The sequence below is a fragment of the Symphalangus syndactylus genome, chromosome 3, assembly GCF_028878055.3.
Source record: "Symphalangus syndactylus isolate Jambi chromosome 3, NHGRI_mSymSyn1-v2.1_pri, whole genome shotgun sequence".
NCBI classification, from domain to species: domain Eukaryota; kingdom Metazoa; phylum Chordata; class Mammalia; order Primates; family Hylobatidae; genus Symphalangus; species Symphalangus syndactylus.
This window is the reverse complement of record NC_072425.2, coordinates 125,701,935-125,714,050: the sequence shown is the minus strand read 5'-3', so window position 1 is coordinate 125,714,050 and position 12,116 is coordinate 125,701,935. Positions and strand designations below refer to the sequence as shown.

The 12,116-nt window shown below is 36.2% G+C and overlaps 2 protein-coding genes across 2 annotated transcripts in view; one reads left to right on the top strand and one right to left on the bottom strand.

Moving 5' to 3' along the window:
* DDX10 (DEAD-box helicase 10) overlaps positions 1 to 12,116 on the bottom strand; it is a 298,002-nt gene that overhangs the window by 123,642 nt on the left and 162,244 nt on the right. The gene's annotated exons all lie outside the window — the stretch shown is intronic.
* Positions 2,486 to 2,816, top strand: LOC129479615 (cytochrome c-like). Its single transcript, XM_055273028.2, has one exon. It carries the CDS (start codon positions 2,486 to 2,488, stop codon positions 2,801 to 2,803), a length of 318 nt encoding a protein of 105 aa, XP_055129003.1. The 3' UTR covers positions 2,804 to 2,816.

Sequence of the window (12,116 nt, the reverse complement as noted above, 5' to 3'; positions counted from 1 at the left end):
TATTTAAATCTTTCACTGTGCCTGCAATTAGTCTAGATAACATGTAAATTTCTGTTCTTCACCCAAGCCCTGACTTTCTTTTCATGCCATTTTCCTTACTTAAGCCTCATTCCCAACCAAGTTTCATGATCATGTTCATTTATTTATTGTCTTAAATGATTTCTTCTACCTCTTTGAACATTTATTGTGTTACAATAGTTAAGGGAAAATCCCATAATTCCCTATTTACTACCTTAGGACATTTTCCTTGGTTTGTTTAAATTGTTCAGGCCATTTACTGTTCTGCTGGCTGGGAAATACGTATTTGCTCTACACCATGACCCTCGAAAAAAACAAAGCCACTATAGTGACAAAAATCTCAGTTATTTCCTGCTGTTTAACAAAATTATGAAACCACTCATATTCTGCTGTAGGAATCCAATTTTTAATCTGCTACTTTTAATAAATATTTCTATATTAGGAAGCAAGCAGCTGGAAGCAATTTAGAGAAACGGTGCCTGATACATTTTTCCCTCTCTTTTTAGATTTCCAAAAAAATGACAGTATTGATTTCATTTTTAACTCGTGTCCAAATTGGCTATATCAATTTCTCATCTCTCACAGCTTTTGGAATTCTTCTAGAACTCAGAAATTTTATATGCTACATAGCAAAAAAATAAAAATAAAAAAAGCAGTAACATTAAAAGGAAAGATAACTTGTGTCACATGGTCATTTGGCTAACAGGGTTAAGGGAAACTGATCACATAGGGGAGGCAACAAGGTGATAATGAACAAAGTTAAAAGTCCCAGGACAGGTGCAGTGGCTCATGCCTGTAATCCCAGCACTTTGCAAGGCCAAGGCAGGTGGATCGCTTGAGGTCAGGAGTTCGAGACCAGCCTGGCCAACATAGTGAAACCCCATCTCTACTAAAGACACAAAAATTAGCCATGCGTGGTGGTGAGCACCTGCAATCCCAGCTACTGGGGAGGCTGAGGCAGGAGAATCGCTTGAACCCGGGAGGCAGAGGTTGCAGTGAGCCAAGATTGTGCCATTGCACTCCAGCCTGGGACACGGAGCAAGACTCTGTTTCAAAAAAAAGTCCTGGGACAGACATCACGTAACTATTTCAAACAATATGACACTATGATATACTTCTCTTAGGGGAGCGTCTCAGCTATCTACACCTCTATTACCTTCCTTCCAAGTGATATCAGAGACTCAGCAAGAATGTGCCAGTAGCTAGATTTAATCAGAATTTGTTTGAACAAAATGGGAGAGCATCAAAATAACATTCAAGATGTTTCATTGTACATTTGACTGAGAATTCCACAGTTGGCTCCAATACCTATAAGAAAAGCAAATTACGTGACAGTCTGGTTAGTGCGGCTTAAAGCAGAGTTTCTGTGAATTCATTCATGACTAAAGTCTAAACAAACAAATGCCATATAACACTAGCTATTCAGTGAACCACCAATTTTTACAAGCATACAAAAACACACACAGGCATGTGCATAGAGAGAGAATCTCTCTATGATTTAAAGCCTTCACAAAGAACTACAATAATGGAAGAAAGATATATGCTAAATTCAAACTGGGTTTGGTACCTGGTTACCATTTTTTGTACCATTTTTGACACAGTATTTTAAGACATTTAAGAGATGTTAAAGCTGTCCTCTTGGCTGCCCAAGAGGAGATCACTGTTACATCTGACATTTTTCTGTAATGGCTTACATTATTAATTCCTAATACATACATGGGCTGTATGTTAACAGAAAGTGAAACAAACATCACTACCACAACTAAGCTACGTTTACAACTACCATGTGCAGTAAAGTTTCCAAGTTCTACCTTGTATATAAATATTAGCTAAGCAGAAAGTACCAAATGAAAAGTCAAAGGCTAGCCTATGTGTACTATGTTTTCACAAAATGTGCCAGGATGATGTCCAATATTATTCAAAATTGGATATTCTGACATATACCATTTGTAAAACTGTGGTGTGCAAAGCCATATATAGTGGTGATTTAAAAAAAAATACTGGAATTATTAAAGAACTTGGAAGGGTAAAAGGCCCCTCCAGGATCACCTAGAGAAACATCACCTACTCACTCCCAAAGTCAAGAGAGAATTTTGAGATCACATAGACAGTATCAGCAAAGTCAGGGCTAGAACTCCAAACCCTACAAAAACCTAGTCTGTGCTCCTACCTTGACACCGTTATCTATCTTATATTTCATCTTAGCCAAATGGCCAAGAAGCAATATATAATAGTATCTCCAATGGAAACATCTTAGCGCTAGACCTTCCTCTGTGAATCATAGTTTTCCTAAGCAATGCTGAGAGACCTCATCAAATGTGAAGAGTGGATTGACAGCAAATGTTCTCTTTAAAATGAATAGAATCCTTGAAGGAATTCATCTCTAAAAGTGTAATTTTCAAAAGAGCAGGACATCCAGCTTCAGAGAGGGAACCTTTGTAGCGCCAGTGACGGAAGAGATTTAAATATGGATGTTGTTGAGAAAGGCAAGAAGATTTTTGTTCAGAAGTGTGCCCAGTGCCACACAATGGAAAAGGGAGGCCAGCACAAGACTGGGCCTAATCTCCATAGTCTCTACAGGCAGGAGACAGGTGAGGCCGTCGGATACTCTTACACAGACACCAATAAGAACAAAGGCATCACCTGGGGAAAGAAAACACTGATGCACTATTTGGAGACTCCCAAGAAGAACATCCCTGGAACAAAAATGATCTTTGCTGGCATTAAGAAGAAGGCAGAAAGGGCAGACTTGATAGCTAATCTCAAAAACGCTACTCATCAGTAATAACTGGCCACTGCCTTATTTATTACAAAACAGAAATGTCTCGTGACTTTTTTATGTGTACCATAATTTAATAGATCTCATATACCAGAATTCAGATCATCAATGAATGACAGAATATTTTGTTGGGCAGTCCTGATTTTAAAACTAAGACTGGCTTGTGGTTAAATGAATATGTTTTTTTAATTTTAATAGTAATTCCAATTCAGTAAATGCTAACGCTGTTTACCTCTTCTAAAAATATGATACGATTTCATCAGCTTTTCACAAAGATGGTGAATGCCATCTTAAAACTTAACGGAAATTGGTTTTATATTTAGATTTATATAACTGGTTATGTGAATATATTGAAATACTGGTGAAATTCCTTCACACTGTCCCAGAACCAAGCAAGATTCATCCGTGTTTGATGTTCACTTGCCTCTTAAAGGCAAGAGTTGAAGATAAGGTAGCAATGTCTACTTTATATTTTTGGCCTTAACTATGCCAATCTAATTAGATTCCTATCTAAAATGGTTGCTTTTACTCATTGAAAGGCATTTTAGGGTGGTTTATATGTAATATCAAATAAAGATTATTTAACACTTCTCACATTTTTTTAAAAAGTGCTTTCTTTTGTTCATAAAAGGACCATAGAAATGACTAAATTTGACCTCTAATTTCTTCTCTCTCAAAAGTAGAGCAACTGACAGAAAGAAAAAAAAAAAACTCTATACCTCAATGCTCTGCACTGCTTTACAATTTCCATCTGCCCCCATTAGCACTTAATCATTTTAAAAAGTTTGACAGCCATTTAAAGTTGTTAGCAGATTTTTACTTATTAGTTTTTCTATCTCCTACCTTAGAATGAGTCCCTGCTAGTTCATTAGTAAATCATCACACTAAAATGCAGTATTTTCAGAAATACAAACTTCACTAAAAACAACTGTAAAACAATTCCCAAATAATTTTAACAAAATTTTTACTAGTCCCCAAACTCCACGCTACATAATCAACTTTTTAAAAATCATTCTCCTTCCTACTATCCCAGTGAGACTAGAAAATTTAAGACCTATCGATATGCTTGAAATCCTTCCCCTAAAAGCAAATTTATGTTAAGATTCACCGCTGAATATCCTGAGATATTTGAGACTTATCATCTTCTATCCTCAGCCCTTTGTTGATGTTTCTCATGATACTTCTTACACTCTACTTGTATTTTTAAAATCTTCTTTTACTTCATCCCTCTGAAACACTCAACTCCCTGAGGGAATGAGCTTTGTCATACTCATCTTGTAATTCCTTGAGCAAGCACATACATCACGCTTAAACAAATCAATAATTATTTGTGGAACTAAGTTGAGCTTGGGCTAATCAAGATCAATTTTCTTTGAGAGTAACACTCAAAGACTCTGAAATGCATTCTACTGTTACTTATTCTGATATAAGTTTGCTTAAATAGCATAGAAATAAACATATTTCACATTTAACTTGACATTTATTTGTTGGGAAAACTGATTCACAGGCCCTAGGCAATAAAGCATGATGGGAGAAGCAGATCTGTCTGAAAACACCGGGAGTCACTGTGGGCAGCCTAGACCATGAGCTGGAACCACTCCCATCCTCTTTCCCAGCAAAAGAGGATGCAGCCATGCTTGACTTCTGACATGACCATGGCTTCCTCCCTCAGCAAGGCAGACCCAACTTCTCATGAACCTCAAAGTCTCCACGTGCCTGACAGCTTAATTTCTGAGATGAGTGCAGGCATCCACAGCTATAATGTCTGGTTCCCTAGTAGTTTGTATGACTACACACTGATACATTTGACCGACCACTTATTCTAAAAGAAGGGAGAATAATAAGGGAAGGGATATCTCAAGTGGAATGAAAATCTATGCTGTGTCTAGCAGATTGGCAAAACTCTGGGAACCTCCTATGTGGAATAAGAGGGAGACAGAGAAATCAATTCCTTCCCCTACCTGATCCTGGCTTTGTAAATATTCTCTTTTCCCAACAAAGTGTATTCCTTAATCCATGCCATATGTCATTGTGGAATTTCTCTGGATCTCTGATGACAAGTGCCAATCCAGATGGGACCTACCTGACAAATCTAAACCTTTCAGAGTTTAGTGAACAGTAGTTAATAACAGACACCATGTGCCAAACACCATGCTAGATGTTTTATATTTCATTTACTCAGCACAACCACCCTTTGAGGAACTGCCAGCATTTTACAGATGATGAAATAATTATTCAGCTAAAAAGGTCAGAAGCATGCTCTAAACTCAGGTTTATCAAACATCAAAATTTATCTTCTTGAGCTTTGAAGCTGTACTCTTCTCAGGCCTCCACAATTCCACTGATTGAAATAAACTTTAGGAACACTGCTTGTAGGAAGATTAAGTCTACTCTCTAAATGTTGGACCCTACAATCTCCCTCAGAAGTAGGCGTATGGGGCTGGGCGCAGTGGCTCACGCTTGTAATCCCAGCACTTTGGGAGGCCGAGGCGGGTGGATCACCTGAGGTCAGGAGTTCGAGACCAGTCTGACCAACATGGTGAAACCTCGTCTCTACTAAAAATACAAAGATTAGCTGGGTGTGGTGATGGGCGCCTATAATCCCAGCTACTTGGGAGGCTGAGGCAGGAGAATCACTTGAACCTGGGAGGCGGAGGTTACAGTGAGCTGAGATCGTACCATTGCACTCCAGCCTGGGTGACAGAGCAAGACCCCATCCCAAAAAAAAAAAAAAAAAGAAACAGGCATATGGTTTCTACTTGAACAAACTCTTTGACAGAAAATTCACTAATTAAAACATGTTGTACTGGGATACCTATTCCTATCTTTCTTGTATATTTTAAAAATAATTATATCAATGGAAAACTACTGTTTTTACTTTTTTGAAAAAATGTGTCAAATTTATATTGGTCAAAATGCCAATCTAAATGTTTTCTTCAAGTTCTAATATTACCCTCAAGAGGGCTATGCTGGTACTGAAAGTAAAGACAAACTGCATTTTCTTCTGTTACTCTAGGAAAAAGACAATAGTAATTACAGGTAGAGGTAAAATAAAGCTGGGGGAAATAAACAGGAAAGGTAATAAGAATTCTGTGACAAGCTTCAGTGATAACTCTGGGCCAAAAGATAGCATGTATAGAACAAAACAGACATGGAAAAGGACAGCTGTACAGAGCTAAGACAGTTACAGTGATTAAAAAGAGACAATTTGAAAACAAAGTCACAAGAAAGGAAGGAACAAGGAGGAGCAAAAACTCTGTGAAAACAATCTCAAGTGTTGCAAAAACATTGCACCATACTGCCAAGTCACTTTCCCTACCAACAGAACCCCAAACCATCAACTTTAAGTTGGGAAAATAGAATAATTACACCAACAATGGTAAACTTTGAGAATTTCTTAAACAGATACTAACAAGATGCAAAATAATTGCCATCCATCTCCCAAATATATTCTCTAGTACACCAAAAGAATGTCTGAGATACAAGACTAAAAGTGCTAAGTTCCCCCAGAAAAGGGCACATTGGAACATAAAATCAATCTTTGGCATTCAGTGTGGTCATTTCCAAGTTAGTATGTTATTTCTAACCAATACCGTTCACAGCATATTCTAGACTGTTTCTTCTCCAAGCACTTTGGTTATTTGCACCGTACAATAATTTAAAGGATTCAGTTGATTCACTAATAAATGAAACATTAAATAACTTAATGATGATACTAATAAAAGATTTTCTTCAACTAATTTTGAATACATTCAGCTTCAATCAAATGAACAGGATGAGTTGACTAAAATTTTCTATTAAATGCAATTAATACTCTACTATTCTATTAAGACTCCTGGAGTTATGTTATGAAACTCACCCATAATTTGCCTAATTCCAAATCTAAGATGCTAAATGTCAAAACTTCCTATAAAAAGACCACAAACTACCAAAGAATAGCCTGATCACAATAGTTACTATGGTCAGCTATCTGAGAACCTCCAGGAAGCCTCATTTGACTAAAGCACAGTATATAGTTAATTTTCAGCCTGCTTTGGAATGAGCCTCACATTTTAGGAATAATGAATAAACTGTCTCTCACTGTTCTGTCACTAGAAAAGACCTTCACCTTGATAATGGGGTTGAAATTAAGCTCTACCTTACTCAGAAGCATGCATGTCCATTGGTGAGGGCACGGAACACTGACAGGAGGAAATGGGAATGTGTGTGAATATCTCATCAGTTTCCACAGAGTTGCTTTCCCTGAGCTATATCATGGCATTGTTTCTTCAGTTTATTTTAAAGACAGGTATTAAAACACTGCTGTATAAAATTCACTATTTTGTGTTTCATACGACAGTTGTTGAAATAAGAAAAGCTGGGCTTCTCCAAAGTAGCAGAATGTTGTCTCCTTATAGACAAGATGTTCTTTTTGTTTTCACAGTCAAGACTTCAAAGGCAAATGCCTGACCCACATTTAAGAACTATGTAAAACCTTGTATGAGCTGCATATTAAGTTTCCCATCAGTCATTCCTATTCTATCTGTACTTTGCATGCCCTCCTGTTTTCTATTTTAATACATTTAAAAGCACTTTATAAGCTACTTCAAATTTCTTGTAGGATTAGGAGGGATAAAATAAGAACTACAAAGAATAAAGGAAGCTCGGCCATTTATTCAACAAACACTGGCTATCTACTATACTCTAAGTACCATTCTAGGCACCTGGGGTACAGTAGAGTTTGCATTCTAGTGAGGAGACAGACAAACATGCACATATGTCAAGGAGCTTTTAAGTGTTAGAGACAAAGGTGAGTAAGGGGCTAGGGAGTAACTGGGCAGAAGGTAACAATTTTAGAAAAATAGGGAAGGCCTTTCTAAAGAAGGTGCAAAGATCTAAAAGAAAAGAAAGAGGAACTCATGCAATGATCTAGATAAAGAGTTATAGGTGAAGAAAACAGTAGTGCAAAGGCGCATAAATGGAAATGAGTTTGTTGTTTTCAAGAAACAAAAAATTCAGGATGACTGGACTAGAGTGAGCAGGGTGGAAGGCAATAAGAGAAAAAGCCACACAAGAAGATTCTGGATTATGTAACGCCTCATAGGACAGAGTCAGGAGGTAGATTTCACCCTGAATATGAAAGAAAGAATACAGCAAGTCCTCACTTAACACTGTTTATGTTGATAAGTTCCTGGAAACTGCAAATTTAAGTCAAACAACTACTATATAACAAAACCAATTTTGCCATAGGCTAATTGATACAAACAGGAGTTCAGTACCTAAGGCATAAAGAACGCCATTTTTCTTAAAGTCAAAGTTTCCAGTAACCCATTTATGACGTTAAGTGAGGACTTTACTGTACAAGTTTTAACCGAGATACATGACATAATCTTGTTTACTTTGGAAGGTGGGGGTTGCCTGCTATGAAGATTTAATAGGAGCAAGGAAAGTGAAAAAGAAAAACAACTAGAAGGTTATTTTATTGGCCAGGCGTGGTGGCTCACGCCTGTAATCCCAGCACTTTGGGAGGCCAACGAGGGCAGATCACCTGAGGTCAGGAATTCAAGAACAGCCTGGCCAAAATGGTGAAACTCTGTCTCTACTAAAAAATACAAAAATTAGCCAGGCCTGGTGGTGGGCGCCTGTAATCTCCACTACTTGGGAGGCTGAGGCAGGAGAATCACTTGAACCTGGGAGGCAGAGGTTGCAGTGAGCCAAGATCATGCCACTGTACTCCAGCCTGGGCGACAGAGCGAGACTTCCTCTCAAAAAAAAAAAAGTTATTTTTATTGGTCAACACACAAGATAGAGGGTTTGAATTAGGGCAGTAAGTGAACAATGTGGTAGAGTCTGGATATATTTTGAAGTACACAAGACTCCTTAAAAGCGTAGATCTGGGAGTTAAAAGATTTAGAGAAAACTCACGGGTTCTTGGTCTGAGTCCGGAGTGACTGAATAAATGGTATTAAACATCCAAGAGATATTAAACAACTAGTTAAAAGAAGTTTACAATAGTAGAACAGGCTCAGGACATATATTTGGATTCATTAGCATATGAGTTTTAAAGAAAAGGTCTTACTAAATTTGCCTAGGGAGCATACATAGATGGAGATTAGAACATAAGGCAAAGCCTTGGGGGTATTCCCCCATCATTTAAAGATGGGAAGAGGAGGAGAAACCAGCAAAGACAACCAAGAAAGAAAAACCAGTGAAAGCTGGAACAAATCCAGGAAAAATATCGTGTGCCAAAAGCTAAGGGAAGAGGGCAATTCCAAAAAACAAAAAAAAAAAAAAGTCGCTAGGATGTTAAGATGCTGATCCTTGAGTTTAGCAAAATGGGAACTGTTCCAGACCATAGCAAGAAAAGTTTCAGCAGACTGTCAGGGACAAAAACCTGACCTGAACAGATTCAAAAGAAAACTTAAGGTGAGGCAGTGAAAACTGTTTAAGTTACTCATTCCAGGAATTCTCTTCCTCATCCTCTGACTTTCATGATGAAGGTCCAGATTTCAATCTAGTGTTACTGAGTCTAAAATTTAGCTATATAATGGGTTACTTTAATACACTAGAATGAATATCTAGCCATGAATTTTTATATTTTCCAGAAAATTAAGGATTATAAAGAATTCTTATCACTGTGTTTTTTAGAAAAAAAAAATCAAAAGGAATCCAAAAGCATTTTAATAAAGGTTCTCTGAATAGAATGTTATATATCCATTCATACAATGGGACACATGATAGCATTAAATTTAAGCTCTTAATTATGACATTATAGAAGTATACAGTTGACCCTTGAACAATATGGTTTTGGCCTTTGAGGGTCCACTTATACACCAATTGTTTCCAACCAAATCATACGGAATCTGCAGGATGTGAAACCTGTGTATACAGAAGGTCAACCTTTCACTTACATCAGTTTCTCAGCGCTGACTGGACTGTGGAACTTGAGTGTGCACAGATTAGGAACCAACCCCCTGCATATGCCAAGGGATGACTGTATTTACTCACTTGACAGCTTTCTCTAGTATTGATAATTTAAAAAAAAAAAAGGGGGCCATATATCATAATATCATGTCTGCTCTGTAACTTACAATGTGTTGGGGAAAGGAGTATGTTTGTATACATAGGGAAAAAAGACCCATAAGTATATAAACCAAAAGGTAATGTTACATCAAAGTATATGACAGGAATATGCTTGATTTTTGTTTTCTTTGTTATGTATCTATTTTTCAAATTTTCAGCAGAAGAGTAAATGAATGGCAACATTTACTATTCATAATAAAGTAAGATTTGCTGATAAAAATTTTAAAATAAAGAATATTCCTACTTATACTTCCAGATTAGCTCTAATGTCGATAACATAAGTCTTTCCTGATTCCGCTTTTCTGTCTCATCTCTAACAAGTTGGGCAATGAGCCCTCATCCATGCTCCCAGAGACTAGATCATTAAACTGTCAGTTTCTTAGGATTTATAATTCACTAGATTATTTAATCAATGGCACTAAACATGGGTAAATTGTGGATATTCAGATAAATATTAGCTGATTTCACTTATTCCTATAACAAATATATTGATGTATTATAATCTTCCCCCTAATGATCATTAACTTAATTACGAAGGATCATTTTTGTTTTTAAAGTAATATTTGAAGATAGAGTCACTCCAAAAGTTTGAGAGTTTTTTGTTACTCTAAGATTCAAGATTTTAAGCTCAAGATTGTATGAAGCAGGAAATCTCTGATGCTATATTAGTTTTCATACAAAGCATTTTACATTTTTATTGCATTCAGTCTCCTACGGTAATCCATGATGTATAAAAAAGGTACAGATAGTGGTGTGATGGCTTGTCATCCAAAACTGCTGGAGATCAGAGCTGAGAGTGAATTCCCTACACCTGGGGCTTATTATGTTGTAAAGCTATAAAATAATAATCAGATTTGATTTAGGACCTAAAGCAAAAATCAACATTTCACAAATTATGTTGATTAAAAATGAAAGAAAATGGCATGGTTACAAATAGAGACTGAAAAAGGGGAAGAAAAATTCACCCTTTAGACTGCAAATAATCTTTATATAAAAAACTAAAACTAGACAAGGCCATGTTTCATTTACAATACAAAGACCTACCCATCTCTTAGTCTATGTCTATCCCATCTGAGTAGCTAGAGAAATGTAACCTTTCTGGAATACATATTACTCTATACTTCCTGATAAAGCTTTGGGTGGAAGGTAAAGGACAGGGAGAAGGAGACAAAAAAAATTCCAGAATAAAATAAACCCTTACAGTGGATTGCCCAAAGTGACACCACCAGAAATCTCCAAGTCAACAAATAAACATAAAAACAGTTTAAGTTCAGAATTTCAGAAAACTCTGACAAGAAATAATAAGTAACACTCTAATATATTTAAGCATTATAAACAAACATATACATATCAATGAAACAGAAAGACCAAAAACAGACCCAAAATACATAAGGTTTTCAGATAAAGGTGACAGGTTAAATCAGCAGAAAAGATTGACTAATGAGCAATATTGGAATAATTGGGTAGTTATATAGAAAAAAATAAAGCTGGATCCACACTTCACATCTTATAACAGAATTCCAAATGAATCAAAAGCTTAGATGCAAAATATTAAACCATAAAAGTACTAGAATTCTCCCAGGGTTTATTCTTTTATAACATTAGAGTAGTGAAGGCCCTGTTCAACTTTAACATGAAATTTAGAACTCATAAAAGACAAAATTGGCAAATTCACCAATATAAAAGGTTTAAAAATATGACCCAAAACAAATGACAATCTGAAAAACAAAAGACAAACAAAACAAAATCAAGTTATTTGCATGTCATCAGATTGGAAGCAAAAGATAAATTTTCCCAATAGAGAGAGCGAATAAAAAGAGAAAATTAAGATCATCAGCCCAATTGGACAGTTCCCAGAAGAGCCAATATAAACAGCTCACTCATAAAATAAGACATGTAAAGGTAAACTTCACTAAGATATGAATTCCTTCCTAACCAGCAAAGATAAAGTATTTGAAAAGATGCTGTGTTTGGAGAAAAAGTGGCATCAGATATTATGAGTAGAAATGTGAATTAGTGCAATTTACAATATCTACTGAAATTCAAAATTTATGTACCCTTTGACAGTTATTTCACTTCTAGGAATTTATTCTACAGGTATTTTTCTTAAAGAAATATGTGCTCTTAAATTTTTTCAACATCAGAAAGAAAGTACAAATAGTATTTGTTTCTGTTTTCAAAAACATAAATCATGAATTCTGTACCAATTTAGGAACAACTTGGTACAAATCTGTTCATAAAAGTAAATGTTTGTGGC